The sequence below is a fragment of the Athene noctua genome, chromosome 11 (assembly GCF_965140245.1).
Source record: "Athene noctua chromosome 11, bAthNoc1.hap1.1, whole genome shotgun sequence".
NCBI lineage: Eukaryota > Metazoa > Chordata > Aves > Strigiformes > Strigidae > Athene > Athene noctua.
This window is the reverse complement of record NC_134047.1, coordinates 6,426,413-6,451,469: the sequence shown is the minus strand read 5'-3', so window position 1 is coordinate 6,451,469 and position 25,057 is coordinate 6,426,413. Positions and strand designations below refer to the sequence as shown.

Here is a 25,057-nt window from a genome sequence, read left to right as displayed (position 1 = left end):
TTCTTTTAATGTACATAATATAAAGTAGGTAGTCAAGTTCACAGGATAGACTAATTTTATCTTTTTAATAAGAATCCCAAGACCTGCATTCATTGATTTCTGAATTCTGTTAACCTGTCTCTACCTCATTTTATGGCAGAAATCTCTGGAATAGCATTAATTCATTGTAGGAGCTTTTACAAGGTCACCAGTGTGACAATAAAGTTGCTGCGAGAAATTGCATGAACAGCCTACTCTATCTTTTCCTGAACAATGTGAAGTTTTTTTAAACATGTGGCCTGTTTGTAGGAGACAAAACTAATTGTTACCATCAGGGTCTCCCCCTTAAATAGCATACAGAAATCTGCCCGTAGTGTTTCAAATAAACAGTTGTCTTGTGTTTTTTTAAGGAAAATAATATTTTCAAAGTTTCATTTAAAAAAACCCAACCCTTTTGTGTGATACAGATAAATTATTCATAGATGGTTACTTTGAACCATTATGTTTTCCTACCTCTGCATAAAAATAGATCCAGAAGTCACTAGATTAAGCTATTGCCCTGTAATAGTTCTTTGAGAAATGTTTAACTGTAGCTGCTGCTTTGTTGTAGTGAAGAGCTGTGATTCAGACTTCATAATATGTTTGCGTTTCAGCTGTCACAGAAAGTGAAAGATGAAGCCTCTTGTTCTCTTGGTTCTTGTGATCTGTACTGTAGTCAGCGTGAATTTGAAGCTCGTGTCAAAGAGAAATTCTGGTAAGTCACGGCAAAATATTTTTATTTTTGAATCTGGACCTAGTGCTCATGCAATCAAGCATTTTAAACGGCTGCTTTTTGTTTTGCATATATATTTCTTGTTCTCTTCTGAAAAAAAAAGTCGTAACCAATATGGTTTGCTTAACAGATGTTGCAGGATGAATTTTCTCGTTATAATGTTCTGTTGATGTGACTTTATGCTATTTGAAAGTGTCCTTATGTTTTCTTTTATTAAAAAAAGAAAAGAAAAGGTTGAAAGGTTGATCTGGTTGAAAACCCACAAAGGTAATAATGATTTTGGCATCGTTTTAACCTATTTTTTACTCATACTAAGAGATTTTCTTAACTGTGATTGTGGTTTGTGGTGACTTTTAAATTTGGATGATTTTTTTTTTTTTTTTGTAAGTGAGGGCATCTTCCAAAAAGTCATGGCAGCCGTATGTGTGATCACATGTAGGGTTAACTGGGAAGAGCTTTTCTGGGTAGATAATCCCTGATTATTCTGACAGTGGAAGGGAGTGGGAGTTGGTTTAGCTTCACACCTGCTTTTGAAACCCACTAATAATAAAAGCATACTTTAAAGAAGCGTTAAGAGAATCTCCTTCCAGATACTTTATCTGGGTAATGTTTCATCTATATCAGAGCCTAAAGTGACTTCTAGTCCATACAGTTCTCCCCCCTCGAAGGGAATGACTTCATGAGACTGCTTGCCTTTCTCAAGTAAGCTGTGAGTTTGGAAGGACTTTGGTCAGGCAGGTAGGTTAGCTGCAGTGTTGCATAGTGTTGTTACTCTGCTAGAGCCTTGTGTATGTGGGCAGGTACCTGATGCAGGATAAATTGTACTTTTAAACTTGCATGTTAATTTACTCATTTTTTTCCCACTAGTTGTGTGCTATACATATAAATGTGAGGGATTCCATTGATCTTACCGTCCTCAATGTCTTCAGCCAACACTTTTAGCAGTGCAGGTACAAACTGAAATTACTGACTTTAGTTGGTGTGGCCAATTTTAAGTTTAATTTCTGCATTTCTTGAGAATGGAGGAGAAAAGTCCATCTATTATAAAGAATTTGATGTCACGTCCCAGGCTAGGAAGTGTTTATTTGGGAACCACCAGATGCTAGACTGATTTCTTCCTGCTGGACTAGAAAGTATAAAATGGATGTTGCTAAATCGAAGTAGTCTGCAGCCTTTGTTGTGGTTATTGTGCCTGTGAGAGCAGTCATGGGTATATTGGGGTTTGGCTACGGCGGAGCTTGATCTAAACTCTGCTAAGGGCAATGGTGTTCCTGTATTTCAAACCTGCCATTACTGGCCTGGATGGGAACCCCTATGAGATCCATAATCTGTATCACTGAGCAGCCTTGAGTCACTGATGCCAGGCAACACCACCTGGCTTCAAGAAAGGGCCTTTGCATTTCCTTTATCAGAAGTACACACCTAGAGAAGTAACAGGCCTGTTACATTCAGCTGGTAGTTTACCTTTAATTATATATACGTATACGTGTATTTTTTTAAATTGGCTTTCTTTGACTCTGCAGAATGTCTTGTGTTATTGGCAACTGTTGACAGTATCAATTCAGGTTGAGTACTGGTGGGAAAAAATGCCTTAATATGTTAAACTGCCTATTGCTAAATATAACTCACTAGTGAATAGTGGGTTCTTTTTCTTTTAATTTGATTGAGTTGGTATATGTTGAGTATAAGATGAAGGGGAAAAATGCACAGAAAGTAAAATTATAGTTTCTTTGTAAGTATGTGATCACGTAGTTGGTTTTCACCTTCAGTATTCATTCTGTCATACATGCCGACTTTTAGGTTGCTGTGTGAAGCAAACTATTGACTTTGGGTTTTTTGCTTTTTCTACTACATTATGTGTGAAATACATTTTCTGTTTCTGTGATTTCAGCACTTGGAGCAAAATTGATAATTTGACTCCCGTTCTGAAAGAGCTCTTTAGAAATGAAGTCCTGTTATTTGATTGCTTGGGCCTTCGCTAAATGTTGTATGTTGTGAAGGCACAGATGCTCTGGAGGCTTCTGAACTTTTAACTATTTGTATTGTTGTCTAAGTAGAAGATCAGAGATAGTGGATGGATGCAGCTGGGCAAATGCATGAAGAAGCAATGAGACCACGTTGCTTGATAGGGTGACAGTAGTGTGCTGGTACTGGAGCTCAGGTGGTTTGTTTTTTTTTTTTTTTCCTTTTTTTACTGGTGTCTTGATAAAGGAAAGTGGGAAAGGGAAGGTAATTTAATGGTTATTTGTGGGCAGCTGCACTGCAGTTTAACAGCAGGATGTTTGGAAGCAGGAGGACTGTTCTAGCTGCAGATGAGAGCTGGGGCAGGGGGGAGTGGTTGGGGTGCCCAAATGACACCCTGTGGACAGGATCTCTGCAGCAGTGTTGTGGGTGGATGTTGTAGTCTTTGGTCTAGCTGGCTATTGGTATGGGGACATCTAAGCTAGTGAGCATTCTTAAAAAGTGAAGGGAAATTTTGCAGACGGTCATGTAGAGCTGTGTGAAGCAGTGCATGGAAAGTGCTGACACTGATGATGAAGACAGATTTGGGCTACTAGGGCAATAAACCAGCAAAATCAGGGTATCGGTGTCTATGTTGACTTATGTAGACTGGCATTTTTCCAAGCAATACATAGAACTATTGTGTGAATGGCCAGAGTTGTGATTAGTGTTAAGTACAAGAGTAATTAGGAAGTTGAGTAGCATGTGTGTAATATCACATAATAGAATATAGTTTGTTTAAGGCGTAGGGAGACTCTAAAGAGAGCTCAGTTGAAGAGGACTTGGGCTGGAGAAGTGAGAAGTTGTCTTCAGGTAATGCAAAGGCATCACTAAAACTGAGGCAGTCAAAAGAGGGGCAGAATGTCCAGAAGGACATTATTATTTAAGAGAACAGATCTTCAGAGACTGGTAGGGAAATACTCTTTCAAAGCCAAGGAATGAAAACCCAAGGGGAGAGAGCTGAAGATGAGAACTCCAGACAGCAAATGCAGACAGTGCATAGGGACTGGACAATAGGCAAGAGTCATTAAAGGGAGGTCAGGAGTGGAGGATATAAGATGTCAAACAAAGTGATGAAATGGTGCTCCAGCTGCAAGCACAGAATTAAAGTTTGCTGAAGAAACAGTCCTCGTGGGAGGAAAGAACAAAACAGATCTGAAAGAGATTTGTCTCATGTCCTTTACTTGCCCTTTGTTACAGATCCAGGTGCCCATATTTCCATCTGGAGAAGACAAACAGGAATGCATGTGAGGGCTACAGATGAGTTTTAGAGTATCTTGCAATGCTGCAAAAATGACACAAACTTGTAGTGAGACAAATTTGTTTGGCTGCTGCTTGCTTGAGATGTGGTGCCAAAATAATTAAAATGGGTGAGCTAATTTAATTATGCTAGTCAGATTCTTCTTTACAGGCAGCAACTTCCAGATGCTCCAGAAGAAATCTGTCATGTCTACAGAGTAATGATTGCTGTTTGTGGTGGGAACAGTTTGCCTCAAGCATCTGTGTGAATGTAATGTTGACTTAAGTTTCACAGGCATTTCCTAATATTAAGAAGGTTTTTTGAAAGCTGCAGGTCATACTTTTTGGCTTCTTTAAGAAGTAAAACTGAGCAAATAGCTAATGCTGGGACTGCAGCCTTAGCAATATCCTAGAAAGGGTATTTTACAGGTGGAGGTTGTACAAATAAATTGAGGATGTAGGAGCTGCTAGGTGATATCCTTTTCATCTGATTAAGTGACTTCTGTTCCCAAGCCCTTTGTATATAGTACTTTGAATAATCATAGCAGGGAATATAAAACCAATTAAACAATCATTGCATTTTTTAAGCAAAAGATTTTTCAGATTATATTTTCTGTTTGACTTACTAGACATAATTTCATTAGTGAATAATTGATGCCAGTTATTGTTGCTGTATTTATTTGCTGAGCTGAAATAGGCTATCTCAGCATGCTGGAGCTCCAGAGGGCATACCAACCTTGTGTGAAGGAGCATGGGCAGACATCCCCAAGGTTTCTATGAGGCTGCTGGCTGCAGAGCTGGTAGTAGTCTTTCTGCAGGTTAACAGGGCGTAATTGGCTCAGGCCTGGCGTTGGTATGTCCTCCAAGCTACAGAGCCAGAGTTTCGTGTCTTCTCCTCTGTGGTGTGTCAAATTGATGTGCTCTGGGATTCTGGCTTTCCTTCTCCTCCTCTTTATCTTTGGACCACCCAAAAGGCAGTCGTATGCCAGAGGAGCAAGTGCATTTCCGATTCCCCCTCCACCTTCATCCAGCTGGCTTGGGAGAGAAAGGGTTTGACTTAGCATCATACCTTGCTGTGTATGGGCATAGCCAAATTAAATTCTCTTATTGATGCAGAGGTGGTTGGGATGTAGTGCTTTAACACAATCATTAAAAACTATTGGCTTTATTTGGTGCCTGTTAAATGTTGTGCAACAGCCTACTGTGATCTGCTCTAGATGTTTCAGGAGACCTTCACTTTTCTTCTAGTTGTCACTTCTCTAGTCTAGGATTTCCCTCTGTTCCCTTCTGTGAAGCTCCATCTTCCTGTATTGTTGCCTGATCACTTTGGCCATGGAAACCATGACATCCATGGCAGTGGAAGTGTTTGTACTTCAGAGGTGATGCATGGGTTTGTGCCTGGAGTGGAATATCCTAGAGGAGCCTCACTCGTAAAAGTCTGTTGCTCCTACTGGAGTGGGCCCCCAGAGGAGCTGTAGGATGAGCACTTACAGTTGCCATTTGCTTTTTGTTTGCGCCTGAAGAGATGTAAAATGCATGGCTACAAGCCCTCACAATTCCTGAGATATGGATGATGCAAAAGAGGCTTTCAGCTTTTGTTTCCTGCAAATAATGTGTAGACATAGAGGAAATGGGAGCTTGGCAACACTAATCAGTGCATCTCTTACTGTTCCCAGAAGATGTTAAGTTATTCACAGCTCCAGGAAACAAAAAAAAGTTGGAATCACCATTGTTTTAAGCTGTCATCTGTACAGGAATGCACAGTCCCTCTTGCATATGATTGTGCCTGCTCATAGGTTCACGGCTGCTCTCCATCTGTTCAGTTTGGATCAGCAGGAAGCAAGGAGCCAGGCTCCTGCACTCAGTCAGGTCTTGGGGGACTACCAGCAAGTAAGCTGTGAAGCACCGGTAGTCTGTGCACCTTGCTACCGGACTCTCAGCCTTGGTTCCCTCTCCTCTAGACAGAAAGTGGCACTGCAGTTAGACAGACCTATCTGGGAGCCAGCTGGCAGCATTTAGACATTTTGTTTGCTGGTGGGGGAGGAAGGGAGATGTATAGAGAAGTATGAGAAAGGAAATAATCTGCTAGAGGTTTGGGGTTTTTTTTAGTGACCTCAACCTGACAGGGTTTAAATATTGAACTTATTTAAACACTCAAATTTTTACCTATTACACTCGTTTAAAATGAGTTCATGTATAATTAAAACAATTAAAATATTGAGTCGATACTTAAATATTAAAGCTAGACTCCTTTCCCAAAAGGGAAACCGCAGCTGTATCTGAATAAAATAAATGAACACAATTAAATCGTTCCAAACTGCAGTAAATCACAAAGGTAGGATCTTTAGGGATAGGGGGAAATAAGCAAAGCATGAAAGAAATGTAATTTCCTCAGTTAAAAATCTATAATCTCCCACTTTTGCAATGGACATCATGTCAGCTGTGTGGATATGTTCCACATCTAGCTGCAGCATGTAAGAGTTTATTAATAATGTCTGAACCTCTAGTAGACATACCATTATGACTGAGAAATCTGCTAACTGTATGCCTTTAACTGGATAATAATTTTTTTCCAACTCCGAATGGGGCCTCTTTAAATGGAAAAAATGTCTTTGCTTTTTTTTCTTTAAGATCCTAGATAGAAATTTTAAGAGTGATCTTCATTTCAGTATTTCTAGTATGGTCACTTTGTTGTAGGTTCATGTCCTTGCTCTAAAACTGACTGTTCTGAGGGACAGGGGAAGTTGTGCTGGTGTGTTTTGATTTTCATCTTGTTCATGGAAATATTTTTGGAAGGTCTGTCTTATGTAATGTTCAGATGAAAGTATAAATAATACAGCTGCAAATTTACCCAGGACACAGTCTTTAAGCTCAGCATGTTCACGAGTCCTGGAGATGAATGTCTGGTCACTTTGGGACGTCTGTTGGGGGGTGCAGAGGCTCAGAGGTAATGTAGGGTCATATGGACCTACAGGGAATCTGTGATGTAATGGCTTAGCTTTGGGTCAACTCCTGACCAAGAACACTTCTCAAGTGTGCTTGTGTTTTTGTAACCTGAATACATGTTTAAGGCAGGTTTTATAGACTGGTGTATATATTTAAAGGAATGCAAGGCTCCTTAAATTGAACTAGATATGAATATTAACATGCATTCTCATATCTCTGTCCACTGAATTTAAAGAACTTTCTCTACTTTACTTTCAGAGCCTCACTTGTTATTTGAAGTGCCTTTCAGTTTTAAATTGTTAGTCACTGTGACACATTGCATCCGAAACGTCTTTTTTACTTATTTACTTGTTTTTGCCATGAAAAAGCTGTGAAAGTGGCAAGCAGTAAAACTGTGAGGTTGGAGATGTTGTGATCACTATGGGAAACAGCAAGAGAAAGAATTAAGATGCATTTTCAGTTATTTTTTGGCATTGAAGTTTGGAGAAGTTGGTTTTACAAATAATAAAGCAAATATCAGAGGTTTCCCTTTTCAGGAGGTGCAGAGTTAAGTATTTCAAGTTGTTGACCTGTGAAGAAGGAAGGAATTGTTTATAGTGCAGTGCATGTGCAAACGTTAGTATATAAACCTGCATGAGATTGTTGTGGTACTGTTATAACTCGCTAAAGTAGAAATGATTGCCTGTCTATGAATTGAAAGCAAAATTGATTTGAGCTTCAGTGTCACCTCCAGAGTGTACATTTTATCACTTTATTAATCTCCAGCTCACTTTATTAATCTCCAGCCCTTTCAAATTCGATTGATTCTTTCCTACAAGAAGCATGATTAGTACTTATAATAGACACTGATATGAAAACATACAGTGCTCTGCTGCTGAAGACAGAGACTTAGATTAAAGTTAAGCTTCTGACCAGAGCACTTTTTCTGAGACATGTTAACCGGGCTGCTCATGCCTGGCCAGCCTCTGCCATAAGTTCCTTTTCGCTTGCCCTTCCCCGTGTGGTTCCTTGTTTGAGGCAGGAGCAGAGGCAGTGTGAGGGTATTTCTGTTAGCTTGTTTTAAACCATCTTTGGGATTCATGAAACTGTAGCTCTGTTGTGCTGCATATGACCTATGGAAACTTACTCCCAGTCCTTTTTTTTTTGAGGAAGGTATTTTGACACTTCAGTGTAAGACAGGTGCAGTTGGTTTGCATCTTTGAGGGATCGGTATTGCTTTAAAAAGGCATTTCTGCAGTCGTTATTCCAGATGGGAAATTAAATAGTAATTGAATAAGTAGGAGACTGTTTGATCCAGGCAGTGGTAAGCGTTGTGCGGTGAGTTTTAATGAAGAAAATGGACGCAATAGTCGTACCTGGCATGAGCCTTTTGTATCTGGCTGTCTCATTCCTGTTGCTGCAATGAAGCGGGATGCATAGGAACCTGCGTCAGACCCTGACTGCTTACCTGACCTACCAGCCCCTCTGGGACAGGAGGCATCAGGGGGAAGTTTCAGGGCAAGCCTCTGAGATTTAGCTCCTCTTTCAGTTAACAGACCTGAAACAGGGCAAAAGGGAAAGCCTGACATTCCCAAATTCCTTTCTGATGTTTGAAGTATAATATTAGTATGTTACTCTTGCTGTGTCTGAGGGATAGACTGCTGCTTGGGCATCTAATAACCATGTGTACAGTTTAAATGTTTGTTAGGGCTGTGTAGTGGAGGCCTTGAAATGTGATGCTAGTATTATTTTTTTGACTTTCAGTATTCTAATTGTGCTTTGTTACCTTGGCACGGTTGGGTGGTTTTTTTTAAAGTCTCATGGGACTGTTTGGTGTTTTCAGTAAACATCTGCTACTATGATGTTTATTACAAGTGATTTTTGTCTCTAATGCTTGCGTCATAGTTATTCCCATTTTACAGATGGTAGAAAATCATCCAGAGACGAAGTGATGTTAATGTTGCCCAGCATACTGAAGGTGATGTGGGAGAATAATGGATAAATAAAATGTTTCCCTTTGTTCTGTTGTGTTGCTAATGGCTTAGGCAAGGACAAGGAAACCAGTACTGTTTTCCTAGAGAAGTTTTGAGGCTAAATAAGTGTGTGTGTAGAAGTGCTTTTAAATCCTTGGATACCTGTGCTAGGCAAAAGCGTTTGTAATTTCTGTTATTTTTCAGTACAAGATAGTAAGATGTGCCTGCTAGAAATGGAGGAGGAAGAGAAGGAGAGAGGTTCTGCCATTATCAGCTTTTTTGCACTAGTTTTAGGCTAAGAGCTTTTGCCTTTGAATGTTACAAGTCTGTTGTGTGTATTGGCAATAAGCTGTCCTCCCAGTGTATAGCGGGGGACACGGGAGGGAAAACACCACTTACAACTGTAAAATGGCATATGGAATACCTGAGGGACCATGAGCCTTGGAGATGCCAATCAAGTCTCTTGGGTAACCAAGTTTCTATAAACCTGTGTATATGCTTACTTCTCTGTTGATTATAAACTGCAGTGACTCTGCAGGCAGTCAGCTGCATTTGAGCCACTCTGGGCTACATCTGTGCTTACCAAATAGCTGCCTTTAGAATTTTAGCAACACCAGGAACTGGAGTTCTGTCATCAGATGTGTGAATGGCTTAAAACAGCTTTATCCAAGGACACCTCAGTGTATTGTCAAACCAGATGCTTGTGTTTTAAAGAAATGCCGGTCCTTTCATCCCACTGTAAAAAGGCATATAAAATATGAGTGCAAAGTTGTTACACAGATTTTTAAAAAATTTCTTCTTTATTATTTGAGAGTTAATGGATTTTGTCTGGTATGTTGAAGTTAGAATTGACTTAATATTTGTAAAGACTAATTTAATATAGCAGATCTGATTTTTCACAAGACAACAGGAATTATTTGTTCTTGGATTTAAGCATTATGTTTTTTAGGATCACTCTGTGATCCTAAGGTTATTTGGATCAATGTGCAGAGCTACTTCATGCATGCTTTTGTTGTCTTACTTGTTCAGCAAAATGTGTATGTGGGTTGCCCTGGAAGGGGAAGAGTAGTGTGAGATAATTTTGATGTCTTTGAGATAATGGTAAAATGCAGAAATATAATTGCATTCTACAGAATAGGGCTCATCAGAATTTCTTTTTCAGTGCCACAATTTCATTTTGAACAGTATATTTATTCCCTGAGATGGATACATTTAATCAGCAGTGGAAAAGTGCTGGAACATGAATCAAAGGCAGGGTTATCCCCAGGCTCTGTGTCTCTGGGGCATTCAAGAGCTGCAGCTGAACGCTGGGACTTCTGAGGTCCTTGATACGGATGTCAGATGAAGAGGCTGGAAGACATTGAACACACAGTGGTCAGGACTGTACTGTTTCTGGGAAGCAGTTGGCTATGTCAAATTTCTTGGGTTGCGTGCAGAGATCTGAAAACTGAGAAAGTGAGAGCACTTTAGTGGAGCCAGGTCATCCCGCAGGCTTCCTTGGCTCTCAGGTTGGGGGTGGATGTGGGGCCATCAGCAGTGCTCTCTGGCGTACCTCCCTGATGAAGGGAGACTACCTTCCGGACCTGCATCTTCCTCTCTGTTGCAGGCTCTTATTGCAGAGCATGTTTTGTTGAGAAAATAAACCAGTTTAAAAGTATTTCTGAAACCTGTTTGTTCTGGTACTTGTCATTTAGAAAAGCAAATTTGAAACTCAAGCCAAGAAAATAATTATTGTAGATTTGAGCCCTTGAATCTATTACTTATTTTTGATGTGACCTTGAAAATCTTGTCGCACTGTATAAAACCAGAGAGGTGTGAATAGTGGTGTGGTTTTAGACAACCAAAATAAGGAAAGAAATTAGGATGTATATTACTAATGACATTTTGGATGTAATATTTCCATTCAAAATGACATCTGTAATTTTAGGCAAATCAGGGGACTACAGTGGAAACGGCACTTAGGAGTGAAGTGTCTCAGCTTTATTGGAGCAGATTGAAAGCTGAAGCTTTTTGGCTGACTTCTGATGTAGGTCAACATAATTCCTATTCACCGTGACTTTACATCATATTATTTACAGCATTATGATTTTTTCATCTGGATTGGGTGATTAAATTTGCTCTTTGCCATTCAGTGTTTATTGTAAATGGTTTTGTTCCAACTGCAAAACATGCTTCTGACTTAGTGTGTGAGAGATGAAACCTAAATCCAGCCACCTGGGATGCCTGGCTGCAACTGTTATGGACCTTAAACAGGGAAAGTGTAAAGCTCAACTGATAAAGAAAGGATCTTTATTAAATCCTGTTTTAGAAATACCTTCAAGTGAACTGTTCCACTTGCCGTCCTTCATAAAGAGCTGTAATTGATGGCTTTCTCTGAAGGACTCAGATCCCATGCGAACAGTTCGTTGTCCAGCATGCTCTTGTATGAAGTCTCTTCCAGAATATGTCACCAACTTGCTTCATCTTGTAGTGAGGAAGAGCCTTGATGTGCTATAGTAATTAGTTTTTGTCTTTTGGAACAATTTCCTTCCCTCTCTGAAGTGAAATGCTGGGTACCTTGGTCATGAGAACTTAAAAAATATAAATTCCACGATGTGGTTGTAGAATGGCTTGGTAATGTCAAACCCATTTGAAATGTTATATTAAGTCTTCTTACTGGTGTGTAAATGTGAGTATCCTCAAGGGAGGCAAGTGGGTTTTTTTGCTGGGGGCTACTGGGTAAAAGCTCTCCTTTAATAGTTTCACTGTTATGATTGGCATGTGATTCAGGTTTGTGCAAGACAAGCACATTCTTTCCTGCATGTGGAGTTGCCCTTTTGGAATCATGATGTGTAATATACTTGTAAAAATCAGATCTTCTTTAATGGTTTTATGGGGCACATGAAAGTTGTGCCTTATCAGTGTAATTACTGAGATAATTTAATACTCATTCTATGCTTTACTACAGTGCTTTCCAACAGGGAGCTGTAAAAGGTAATTTTGATCTCCTTAAACTTTGTTTAGGTTATTAAGAAATATTTTCTAGTGGCGGAAGAGGGAATTCTATTTTTGCATAATCTAATAGCCCCTTAAGACTCACCTTCTAAAAATCATATCAGTCAGGTAAGGGATGAGATGGAAGCAGTCAGTCATCTTGCTTAAATGTTCAGTGACTCTTGAGCATGGATCATCCATGGCTGGTGATCCCCAGCTGCGGAGTTGTGTGCATTTGGTGATGGTCAGTGTCAGCTTTTTCCAAATGACTGGGAGGTGAGAGGGAATAAAACTCTCAAAGGTCTTGTGTAAACGTGATACTGGCTCTTCCAGTCTGTCCTTTGAGATGTTGTTAAAGGTATCTTAGTGCCCCAAACAGTCTAGAGCAGGGGAGAGGGCTGAGCTACTCCCTTTGCAGGATTCTGTTCCCTATCCTAGCTGCATTGGGAAGCAGTGGTGCAGCCCCTGCTCGAGGTGGTCCCAGCAGGGACTTCTCAGGCTTGTGTCCCACACACGGGGTTTGGGCTCTGCTCTAAGGAATTACACTGGGCTGTGTCGTGTTCCTCTTTTTTTTTTTTTTTTTTATTTTCTTCTTTGAGAAACTTTCTTTAGAATAGGATATGCTGTAATATGCCAGGAGAATTAACCAGAGGAAGCTTCTGTGGAGAGAGAGGAGCTCATTAATTGCTTAAAAATTAGGCAATCTCCATCTGAGTAATCCGTGTTGGCTGGCTGGCCTTCCTCAGTCTAAGAAGTAGCTCATTAGTAGAATACACACAGATGGTACTGTGCTCCAAGGTGTTTAAAATACACAGGCAGAGAGCTGTATTAATAAGGCAAACCTGTCTTTAGTTTCTGTGACTGAGTTTGCCACAAGCAGCAGAGGGAAATATAATTTGGTAAATATTATTAGGTAAATGCATTTCCATAAATTTATTTAGTTTTCAGATTTTTCTGCAGATAACAGATATGATAAATACTCAAAGTAATTTACTGTTTCTGGAAAAATTATATTGTAAGAACAGACTCATAATAAATACTTCATTTGTTCAGTACCTAATTTACCCATGTAATTGCCTAGAGGGAGAGATGTATTCAGAACCTAATTTTTATTTGGAATATATATAGTTTTTTTCTTTTTGTTCTTAGGATTTTTTTCTGCATGCAGCTTGTTAACAGCTTATTCAAAATAAGACTTTTTCTGAATGAGTTGGGTTCCTTCTGCAAATGCTAGTGGGTAGCAAAATAAGAAAGAGCCCACCAAGGAAGACACAAGGTGCAGAGCCTGGAGCCCCCAGTGCCGTTGGAGGGAAGGAGCCACCCTGCAGCAGGTGAGCAGGGGCTGAGCAGGGCACTGCCAGCTTTCTTTCTGAGAATGCTGCCAGTGCAGCTGAGGCTGTGCAGCCCTGGGGAGGTGCTGCCCTGGGTCACCGACTTCAAAGCTGTAGGATAAATTCAGAGGTAGTAGTAATCATGGCTTCATTTTCAAATGGTGGACTTGCCCTCTGCCTCCTCATCACGTGTCGCATTGAATGGAGAACTGCTTCATCCTTCCTTCGGGCAGCGTCTTTTTTGCCTGATCCCATCTTAAAATTACTGTTCTCCATTAGTGCACTTGACTGTGAGCAGTGAGACTCTCTTTCCTCATTCCATCTGTGAATCTATAAGCATATGGGCTTTCCTGTTTAAGAGAAATGGGCTGGGTAAGAAATGGGTTCCCTCAGATAATTGTTCTTCCCCAGACAGAGTTTGGTCTCCTATGTAGTTACACTTTGTTTAGAGCTACTTTTCCCATCAGTGCTTGCATGTCTTTGTCACGAACTGTGATAAATTCTTCCTAACGAAATAATTTAATATCTCCCTTGTTGATTCTCTGCAAACTCAGTGTGTTTCACACCTTCCTTGGGGGGTTTAAATAGAGCTGCTAGTTACACCCTTCGGGTGCAGGTTTTTCCACCAAGCCCTCAACAGAGCTGTTTGTTGCATTTTCAGTGGTATAATTTACATTGTTGCTTCATTCTGTCTTTAATTTCTGATAGATTGTATGTCTGTTACTTGAGTGTATGCTGTTGTTAAAAAGAATGGTTCTGCTTCAGTTTGAGGAGTCTTGCATTGTTATGTGTGAGGTACAGTGCCATTTTGGTAGATCTTTTTGAGTTAACTTTTGTTTTTGTGGAGTGTATTTTAGAAATACTAGCCTGGACTAGGTAACTCAGGAACAGATGTAGTCTGTGAAGAATGCTTTGATACTAACTATGTTGCTTTAGTGATACATAATTGTTTTGAATGATGTTGATCCCCTCTGAGGTAGAATATCAATAAGTCCTGCTTTGGGCTTCAGTTCAATCCTTGGTAGTGTGCGTGGCTTCCACAGCCTGCACTGGGAGGAGCAGAACAATCATGAAACAAGATTTTGTGGACTGCAAATATTTGAACCTGAAAAATTGGAAGAAACAGTGGAATGTACTTCCCCTGGGGCAATGGGATTCAGTGTTTCCAAGGTCATTTAAGGATGGCTGCAAGTAGAAATGCAACTTAGTGGTGTATCAGGAGATGAGAGGATGGAATAGATGTCATGCAGAGGGAACGGGGAAGGCTTTTTGCAAGGGTATGTGTAAAAGACTTAAGGGTTTAGAAGAAAACTTTTAAAATATTTACTCGATTATAGATTTGGCTTGATGGAGAAATGGGAAGGGTTTGGCGTTTACAAGGACAGGAAATCACCAAGTGACATGGTTTCTAAGGAAACTTTAGGAGTTTGGTGACAGTGAGATTCCATAAACTGTTCAAAAGTGGCAGTGTATGCAGTCCTGGAAGTGAGGAGGGCTTTTAACTGAAGGTGTCAAAGAAGGAAGAGCAGTACTTATTTTAGCTTTTAAATTGCAGGGTAGTTTGACAAGGTTTACTAGTAACCCTAGGATGTGTTTTTTTTTTCCTCCTGCTGTAAAGCTATTGAAGTTGGTGGAATTAAACTAGGAATTAACAAACATGATTGTGTAGCAGTGGGACTGTTTTTCCTCTTCTGCGTGCCAAGCTTCTGCTTATTTGGGTGATTCCGCAAAAACATGCATTGATTTCAGTTATTCAGAAGCTAATTACCTCGTAACCCACAGGATCGAGCAGCAGAGCAGCTTATTTAGCCTATAACAACACAGTTCTTATTATGGTGCCCAGTTGTGTTGGCACTTGCTGCAGGGAACCTCCCATTGACCCTGCTTGTGCGATGGCTGCAGAGCAGGTCCCCACGCACGTCTCCTGCCTCTAGACTGTGACTATTGTGCATGCAAATGGACAGCAATTACCATTTAAGTAATGAGTAGTTAATGGATGTTTGTACTCTGCAAATTTGAAGCATTTTGAAGCTGAAATTTCCCTGCTGGTGTAATTTTATGTGTGCCACAAATTGCTGAGGTGAGAAAGCAAGCGGGAGGAAACCAAGTTACCAGCGGAGGTAGACTCTAACAGCTGCCTCTCCTGGTTCTGCCTCAGGCATTGCAATGGGTAAGTGGAGAGAGAAGTATAAATTATCACAGTAAATCCCCAGGAACAATCTTTGCCTTTTTATGGTACTATGGTGATGAAAATTGCACTGCGATGGATTTTGTAGGGACCTGGCTCTTCATTAAAATAAAAGTCAAACCTGTTAATATGGTAGATATAGCAGCAGAAATTCCCCTAGAATGACACCTTGGCTATAGTCTGACTAAACAATCAACTGATAGTTTTAGTGGAGGCTGAATTCAGGCATGCTGTGCAGATTCCTTGAGTGCATCCACTTGTAAAGGCCCTTTAAAGCTAATCCATTTGGGTACCACAGTATTGTTTCCAAATACAACATTTGAATTTTAATTGAAGTTTTGTAGCCCACAAGAGAAAAGTAATACATCACTACTGTTATTTCAAAGACAGATCCTTTGGGGGGAACTCCCAACTGCAATTCCTCAAGCATTTTTAAGTTTCTCAGAAGCAAATCAATACATTTCACAACAACCATTATCCTTGGAAACCTTCTCAATTAAGTATGGTACAAAGAAACAAAGCTGTGGTGGTCTGCAGCTGAGCTTTGCCCATGAAACTGCCTTTGCAAACTGAAAAGCTAAATGAAATTGTAACACAGAACTTGACTGTATCAGTAAGCAGCTATCTTTTATCAAGTACATGTGGTGATAAAACAACCTCTGAGGTTGGAATTGTTAAACTGTAAGTTCTCGTGAACTGGCATCATCTCTCCTCTGTATTGGACTGGAGCTCTTGAGTCCTGCTCTGAAGGACCAGGAATACTTCAGTAGTGCTAATTAGAGAGCCATAGCCTGTCCTAAAGTGCTCGTTTGAACTTACATTGATAATGATAAAATATTAATCTCTCAGAACATTAATGAAAATTACTTTGTACAGAAGAACAGAAATGATGCAATTCCTGGCAGGGCTGTTTTTTTTTAAATTCAGAAACAACTATTTTGCTGATATTATTTGTGATTAACTTTTAGTGGCTAAGAACTACATCATGGATCAAGATTGCTTGATAATTCTGCTGTGAGTTGGGTATCCTTCTCCAGCACATGCCTGACTGAACAAATTAACTTCTTTCTGCAAGAAAATACATGGGATTGCCTTGACCACCTGTTTAGTGGCCATCTCAGTCCTATCCTGTTCAGTTTGCAGCAGCAAATATATATAAAATATATATATTTAAAGGTACTTCTTTGAGAGAAACAGTTTGTTGGGATGGAAAGAGCCAGTCCTGTGTAATGACTGTTTGCACATTAGTTCTTGGGGCATTATGATTGGATGCTGCTGAAATAGTAACGGCATCTCCATCTCCCAGTATAAGGCAAAAGCAGGAATACTCTTAATTAGCTAGAACAAACTGGTTTTGTTTCGAACAAATTCATTGTGCTCCACACGAGTGTGTGAAGAATGCTTTTGCCAAAAAAGCTGTTAGTCTGAGTTGTTGGGTGGAATAGCAGGCCGAAGATCTCCATCATCTCACGTCATCATTGTGGCTATGAAGAACCAGTGGAGGCCACCAACAGCTCTTTGCCAGGTATCTTCCTCAGGGCACACATTGAAGCCAAGGCTGCAGAACAGTCTACTAGAAGCCAAGTTCGTTACGGCATTCAAGCTGTTTTGTGTGATCTAAATGGAATAATCATGGGAGCAGAGAGTTTTTAATAGGATGTGGGAAATTCAGTTTTGTGCTTTCTGTAGTTACAGCAACATATTCTTCTGCTATTTTCTGTTATAAATTATCTTCCTGCATTTAGTCATCTAGTCTGCATTTGGTTAAAACTTTCACAGTTTGACTCCAAATCCATGTAGTTTGTATTACTAGCTGGCAAAATAAAATATGGCAGCCTCCTGCAGATAGTAAAGGACCCCAAAATCAGGAAGGATTGAGTCCCTGGGTGAGACTGTAAATTATGGCTGCTTTCTTTGATGGCACAGTCACATATTACTACTCTCAAGTGCTATTCCAAAAGCACCACTAACATTCTCCTTTGGTCTGTTAATTTTTATGTCTCTCCATACTGACAACAGTTCGTCAAGCCACATTTCTAAACCAGAAAAAAGGCTCAAAAAAGTGCATATGTTTAATGCAGCTGAGTTAAAAATGTCAAAGTTGAATTCTTTGGTGGTGCACTATATTGGAAAACTGTATGAGAAAATCTCTTCTGCAGGGGATCACAGAAAGATGAGGAAGCATTTGAGGTCTCCTTGCACTTGATGAAGGACTCTGAACTGTTACACCTCAGCAAGCATCTACTCTGCTATATTAGCTCAGAAAGGGTTAAAGATTTTCTGTCAGCTTCTGAATACTAGAGTGGTTGTTTTCCCTGTGTAACAGTGTAAGAATGACTATGCATAATCTAATTTTAACTTAATTTAGTATACCTATAGATTTTCATATATATAGAATAATGCCAGAAGAATTTGTAAAAGCTTTTCTCTTACTGAAGACTGTTAAAACTTCAACATCAACAGAGAAGATATGTTGATTCAAAGAACTTTTAAAAAGCCCTTCCTTGACTTCTGCATTTGATCATTTAAAAACACATTATCGTGATTAATTTGTTGTTCTCAGTAAAATCTTAAGCTCTCCTTTTAATAAGATTGTGCTGATAGCAAGACTTCATATGCCAGTGTGATTTCCCTGTATGTTAGTTAATAGCTATCTAATTAGAAATGTAAAAGTAATTCTCATTGTGTAACCAAATAGACTTCAAAACCTCTTAATGGATAATGCAGGTTTACTATTTAATTTCTGCAGCACTGACGGATGAAGACTTTATTGCAGGTTTACTATTTAATTTCTGCAGCACTGACGGATGAAGACTTTATTGTGAGATCTCTCTAGCAGTATTAAGAAAGAGGCGTGCTTCTAACTAAACTGATTCTTGACAGAGAGGATAAATTGGGGTTTTGAAATGGTGGCGTGGGTTACCCTCTCCTAAGGGGAAACAGAAGCAAATGATTGGACGTTCCACAGAGAGACTGTGGGTTTTTCCTGTGTTCTGTACATTTTTTGGAGGCTCCCTGGACTATGCAGGTTCCTCTCCAAGGACATATTTTGTTTTATCTTCTCTTTTTTAATTCTGTAATAAGATGAGAGTCTCCAGTGTTCCTGTCATCTTTTCTGAACAAGAAGACAATACTTTAGGGAGAAAAGGAGAAAAAATTCACAGGGTGATTTCTGAGAAGTGCTGAAGGCCTTTGTACCCTTCAAAGAACTGTCGCTCCCAATTCTTGTTGACTGCAATACATTTTAAAATACCTACCCTTAAAAAATTTGGCCTTGTATACCTACAACTTGCACTGCAATTGATGAGGGCTGCAGAACGGAAGCACCACTGAAAATCAAACTATCAGTCATGCTCACTGGCTTCCTTTGATGGAAGCAACAATATGCCTTGGGGAGTTTCAGGAGCTTTACTTAAAATTCCAGCACCTAAATGAAGAGAAGTTTCCGTTCATCTTTTTGCTTCTGGTGGTGTCACCTTCTGAGCAGAGCTGGGGCTCTCCGACGAGAGCAGGTACTGCAGGGTCACCTGGAAGCCCTGTCACGGTCCCTGAACATGCCCTGCTCTCCCCCATCCTGCAATGGGATGGGCAGCCTAGAAAGTGAGCACAGCTTATAATGCACTGATAGCTGCTGCTGGCAAGTTAAGATTTGTTTACTGATTGCTGTAGCTTATTGTTAACAAGAGGAATTACTACGTTTTCTCTGGGGACGAAACAAATTTGCTGATCTTCTGGGCAAGAAGAATTACCCATGATGGAAGGTCTTGTCCTCATTAAATTAGCAGGTTGTACTTCCTTATTTGCTGGTCTGTGTTCATAAGCCTTTGAACAGTATAAATACATCATAGTTTATAGGGCTTTATTAAACCATTGTAGCTCCTCTATGCTGGAGGATGCTAACACTTTAAGTGTTGCATACTGGAGTAACTAACTAAGTAAAAAAAAAAAGAAAAAATCAGTAGGATGACTTGTTTGAAAGAGTGGCATATGTGTGTGCAGAATTAGAGTTTTAAACTTTTAATGAGGTGGGTTTCTTTAATTGCAGTTCTAACTGGGAAAAGAAGACTAAGTATGCAGTATTACATCCTGGTACATATGGCATCTGTTGAAAGGCTGATAACCGTAAGGAGTGGAATATAAGAGCTTTGCAGGACCTGTGTGCAGGCTTAGAGCTGCACCTGGCTCATTCACAGCCGCCTCGCTCTGTGCTCTAAGCTCTTTCTCAGGAAATAGGGTTTCCTGGGCTTCTGCACACACTCGCTGAGTTTTGGGAGTGTAGATTAACTTCACCGCAACTACTGAAAAAATTAACCAATGCATAGCAAAAAAATGGGCATGTTATGAACTATATAAAAGAATGGAGCTGAGCTTCTCTGCAAGAGTGGAGGCTCTTTGCAAGAGTGTGTGTGCATGACTGATGAGGGAAGGAAGGAGGAGGAGAGAAAAGTGAAAAGTTTTGCAAAGCCACTAGCTTTGCCAGTTCTCAGAAGCTGGATGGAAGAGTGCTGCTGCATTTGTGGAGAGTGGGTTGTTCATTCAGTGTGCTGTTCCTCACAGCCTGGGTTTGAATCTTGGGCTGTGTCCTCATGATGCCTTGTGAGAGGAGGGGAGCTTGCCTCTGGGAGCATGGAGCTTTGGCTGAGTACAACGCTAAGCAAGGTAAACAAACAGCTCCCAGCTAGCCTGGAGCCTAGGCTGGGTGCTTTTTTTTTTTCTTTATTCCTTGAAAAGCTTTGTGGAGAACTGCAGAACAAGGAAAATAAGCAGAAGTTGGAAAAAAAGCTTATGTGGCAAAATTGTCAAGTGATGACCAAATTCCTTTAAATCTTACGGAGGCCTTGATGGCTGCAGAGCCAGCCTCTCTTCATCGAGGTGCAGCCGCAGTTGTCCTCCCACAGTTGTGGGGCTCTGTTTTTTCCTGGGGGACTCTGACAGCTTTTGGGTCTTACAACAGCACATAAACCACCTGGGAACTCCTGTGAACTGGACCTCAATGGTCCTTGTAAAATACTTGTCCTTCCAAAGTCTGCACTGGTGAGAGGTGGAGGGAGAAGCTGGACCTGGTGGACCAGGAGAGGGGACTTGTGTGAGAGAAGTGGGCTTACTCAATGAAGAGCAAAGAGATGCTGAGGATATTAGAAGTGAAAATGTCAAGCAGTTGGGCAGAGGAAGCCCTTTTCTAAATACAGAAATGGGCTGGGAAAGCAGCTGAATTCATACTGTGTTTCCAGCCTACATTCACATTCAGACCTTTTTTTTTTTTTTTTTTTTTCCCACTCTGCAGAAGCAGCAGGGACTTGGCTCAGCATGTTGAAGGGGAGATTTCAGGCTGCAGGCTTTGCAGCGTGCATGTAGGCTGCAGGGGGCATCACGGCAGAACTTCCCCAAATAAAAGATGCTGAGCCCACAGAGTTTAGGATGCTCCAGAATCCTCACCTGCCTTCGTGAGCAATGCTTTATTCCCCCCTCGGGCTGTCAGCAAACACAAATAAGGGGCAGATTACAATTAAAAGTGCAGAGGGTCATTGTAATGTAGCTAAAGAGGTGCTGTGGGTCGTACTCCTGTCAGCCTAGGGCCAATTTCATCTCAGTCAAATACACTGAATACGAAAAGCAAAGCCCTTTCTGGAGTGCAGCTTTGCTGGACTTTGCTCTCTGTCATCTTTGACTTGACTCAAAGCAGAGCTGATCTCCTGAAGTTTGAATTGGCAGCTCTGGCCCCAAGTCTTTGCTGCCTGCCCTTGAGAGGGGTCGTTTTGCTTCTGGGCAGAGATGGGTGTAGCGTGCGGCCGTGGTGTCTGATCATCATCCTGTGATGGGTGCCAGGCAGGAGTGGGTCAGCAGCACTTCAGAGCAAAGGTCTTGCCATGTCCCTCTTGTGGGGCAGCACTGCTGAAGCTGAGGGACTGCTCTCAAGATAAAGAGGATTTGCATCACCAAAGCAAGGATGAATGCTGGTTCTTTGCCTCAAGCAAGCTTCCCTTGTGTTTGAAGACTTTGAGCCTGATGCTGGGAGGTCATTTGGCCAACTTGCACATTTCTGCTATACCTGAGATGAGTGCTTGCTGAATTTCATTATATAGCTGCTATTCAAGGCAGAAACCAAAACCAGACTATAATTAATATATAAAAGACTATTTTCTTTGCCTCAGGCTTGTTTCTAGTTTGTTTGTTTCAGTACATCTCAATGTGTATTTCTTTTGGTTCACTGACTCTAAACCAATGGCTGGCATCAATACATAAAGCCTTGCAATCACTTTTGCCTCTTTCATGTGTGACTGCCTCAGCAATGGTGGTTCAGAGCACTAGAAATGTCAGCTACAAGCAGTTCTGGGGCCTACAGCTCTCTTTGAGGTATAGCTGTAAAAAAGCTTTGGCAGTAGGGTAAGTTTGTTCTGAGTGCAAGGAGGCTGGTGGTGACTGCAACTATTTTGAAATAAGGTTGCTTCCTGGACTTGATCCTTTTGCTTTCTGTCACTCTGGTTCTGAAAAGGGGGTGTATATTCCTTGGGGGTTTTTTTTGTATTTGTGTAGAATAAGTAGAGGGTTCTTCACATGGGTTTGATTAAAGACAAATATGATGTTGGCATTGCTTTGAGAACTGCTGAGCAACTATTAAACTGTTTAAACTGAGGGAGGTCTCAAAATGTTGAGGAGTGAGGGGGATTGTTGATGAACAGAGGGTCTCTGGGGTTTATTTCCCTCCCCCAAAGTAATCCCATTAATAAACCTCTTGAATCATGTGGAATATTCAGGACTGGCAGCTGCATAACCCATTTTTGACCGTGGTTTGTTTTATATCTCAATGCATTTAAATTAGTGCTTGGTCAGAACTTCTCTGTTCCAAAATTCTGTAGCTGTCATGATACAAAAATATTTTTTCTTCCTGTCTTCAGAGACCTTAAGTCTAGGATGCTGGGGGTTACCAGTAAGGATAGCAGCAGCCTTTCCCCACCTGGTAATGTCCTGGCTGAGACCACATGTTTTCAGCTTTGCAAAACCCTGTTGTCTCTTGCCTGAAATAATGCCTTTGCATAGTGATTTATGATTTGTCTAAAGCATAAGATTATATTCAATTTCCTTCCACTTTCTTGTGCTTTATGTGAGTCCTCTTACTGGGTCAGCCAAGCAGCCTGTCCCTCTATCCTACGCCTCCTTAAAGTCTTGAAATTTTACAAATACAGGGAAATACACGTTGTGATGTATTGAGTGTACAATGGCACAACTGCAGTTCCCACATTTTTCCTTTAAAAGTGCTTTTTTGTCATGGAATGCTCGTCTAAATGTGGGGTAGCATCTGAGTCTGAGAGTTTGTGGTTTTATTTTGAGATATTTCACATGAGTTCACACTTGGTTAACTTGAATACATCTGCCCAGAACTTTTGAGATATAAAAGGTCAGTGAGGTTCACTCTGATTTTCTTCTTGACTTGGTTAAATACATAACTGCAGCTTAAGGCTATCAGTCTTAAATAGAAACTCTGTGTAATGAGATGCCAACAAGAGTGGATGTGGATACTGGTGGTTCTGCTTTATGGGAGCTCACAGGATCCAAGCAGGGCCAATCCAGACTCAGGATTTTTGTTTAATAGGAAACTTTGCACAGTTTAGTTTCTGTTCCAGTTCAAAACGAAACCTCACCTTTCCTCTACTTAGAATGAAACAAAGCTTTCAAAACTTTTACATACGGGAAATAAGATTTTACTTTAAAGACTGGTGTGTTCCTGAAGGATTTCTAAATGAGGGATTTTGAAGTGTAGAATTTTCCTTTATGACTTTTCTTCTGAGTGTGTTGTTTTTATGTTATATTGAAGAGGCCCAACACGCTACAAAATAATCTTTTAAACAAGGAGGAAGATCATAAAACAAAATTCTAAATTTAATGTAGAAATAAATAATTCTTTTTATGACCCAAAGATTTCCATAAATAACAGCCATTTGTAAGTAGTTTTCTCAGTAAAATTAAGAAAACTGTGATGGGTTGACTCCATCAGCAACTTCAGCTGAAAACCATGTAAAAAAATCTGTCTGCGTAGCCCTTGAATTGCAGTCTGTGTGATGCTGCCGTGTTTCAGTGGGGATCAGTGTCAATGCAAAGAAGGGCTCCTGTGTGTAAGAGGAATGTGATATTAAGAATGTCAATATTTCACTTTCTAAATTGAAATTCTTGGTAGTGTTGAGATAATCCATATGTCTTAATCAACTCCTGGTGTTTGAGTGGGAGGAAGCTAACACAGTAACTAGTTGAGGAGGAGGAGCAGTTAGTCAAAATAACTGCTTTTCTCCCTGAGGACTTTTGGGTTCTGGAAATATTTAACAGATGAAATAGCAAGAGCAGCTGTCCTAAGGGAACTATCAGAGAGGCGTTTGACATTGCGAATCATATAGATGGCTAAATGAGTGTTTTGTCTGCAGAGGGCCTGAGGTGTGATAGCGCGGGAGCGGAGTTGGGGGATCTGTCTGGCTGCTGTGATGGGAAACAGCAGCGCGGCAGTGGCAGCTCCTGCCCAGCGCTCTGGAGAGGGCTTGTGGGGACAGTGTCTCGTGGGGCTGCTCGCCCTGCCTTTTGAAATTACCCTGAGGTGCAAGTCTCTGGAGCCGGGGGTGAGGGATGCTGTTTGCAGTCCAAGGTGGTTGAGCTTCTGGGGGGGGGGTTGCATGGCTGGGGTAGCAGGCGGGGGTCAGGGAGGCACCCCATGCCTGTCTGCTGCCTGGCCTCTGCCGTCCTGGGAGGGCCATATCTGGGTGGAAATTCAGATGGCTCCCCAACAGATGTGGGGGGCAGGAGGTGTCCCCCACTGTAGCCCATTGCCTTCTCCTTGGGAGAGAGCACCCGTGTGTCCTAGCTCCTTGTGGCACAGGGTTGCTGGCTGCTGCTCTCCTGGGGCAGCTCCACTGCTGGAGTGCTGCTCTGCCTGCCTGGGGATGGCCTGCTGCCTCAGAATTAATAATTTAACTGATTATGAAGGCACTTTGGCAGATACTGTAGTACCTGTCAAACCTAACTGCCTGTAAATTTAATTAGTGTGCAAAAACTGGCTTTGGAGTATACCAAAACTGAGTTAGTCAGCAACTTAAGGTTGTTAGCATACTCTCTAGGGTAATAATATCCAAAAAAGGGTACGTGAAGGCTGTGATAAAATAATTAAAAGTGTAAGATCCTCATGGCATGTTTTCTTTAGTACTCATCTCTGCTATAAATCAGGATGGAGGAATAAGAAAAGCAGCATTTTGGACCTGGGCTCTGATAGTGGGTGTCCCCCAGTAGTGGGGGAACAATTAATTAGTAAGTGCAGTGGCTCAAGTTTGCTCAATCCTATGCAGAGGACTGAGCCCATCTTTAGGAGCATCCTGTGCATTTTGCCGTGATGTATCTACCTGCTGGTAGGGAAAACCACAGTCTTTATAGAAGTATGGACTAGTAATTAACAATTTGGGGACTGTGGAGTTGCTGAGGGGTTTGTAACCGTGCTGGTGGGGAAGGCTGTAGTCAAGGTATTAAGACCTTCAAATGAGGTAATTTGGGAGAGAAGTTAGAAATTCTTCAGGAGTATTATGAGCAGCCTGAGTGGTGGTAACTTGTCCTAGGCTTGTCCCCGTCAGAATGAAGCACTTCAGGTGTCAGAGTTGCTTCTGGGTTACTGCAGTGGCTTTGAAGCCAAGGATGGTGGCTTCCT

General features: G+C 41.0%; 1 protein-coding gene across 5 annotated transcripts in view; it reads left to right on the top strand.

Moving 5' to 3' along the window:
• Window positions 1-25,057, top strand: part of IL1RAPL2 (interleukin 1 receptor accessory protein like 2) — a 396,678-nt gene that overhangs the window by 11,631 nt on the left and 359,990 nt on the right. For 4 of the 5 annotated variants that reach the window (XM_074915420.1, XM_074915422.1, XM_074915421.1 and 1 more), the window contains exon 2: window positions 633-733. In XM_074915420.1, coding sequence (XP_074771521.1) covers window positions 652-733 — 82 coding nt within the window. In that variant the 5' untranslated portion in view covers window positions 633-651. Of the gene's footprint in view, window positions 1-630; window positions 734-25,057 lie in introns of those variants that run through there. The other variant, XM_074915425.1, reaches the window with a different exon arrangement.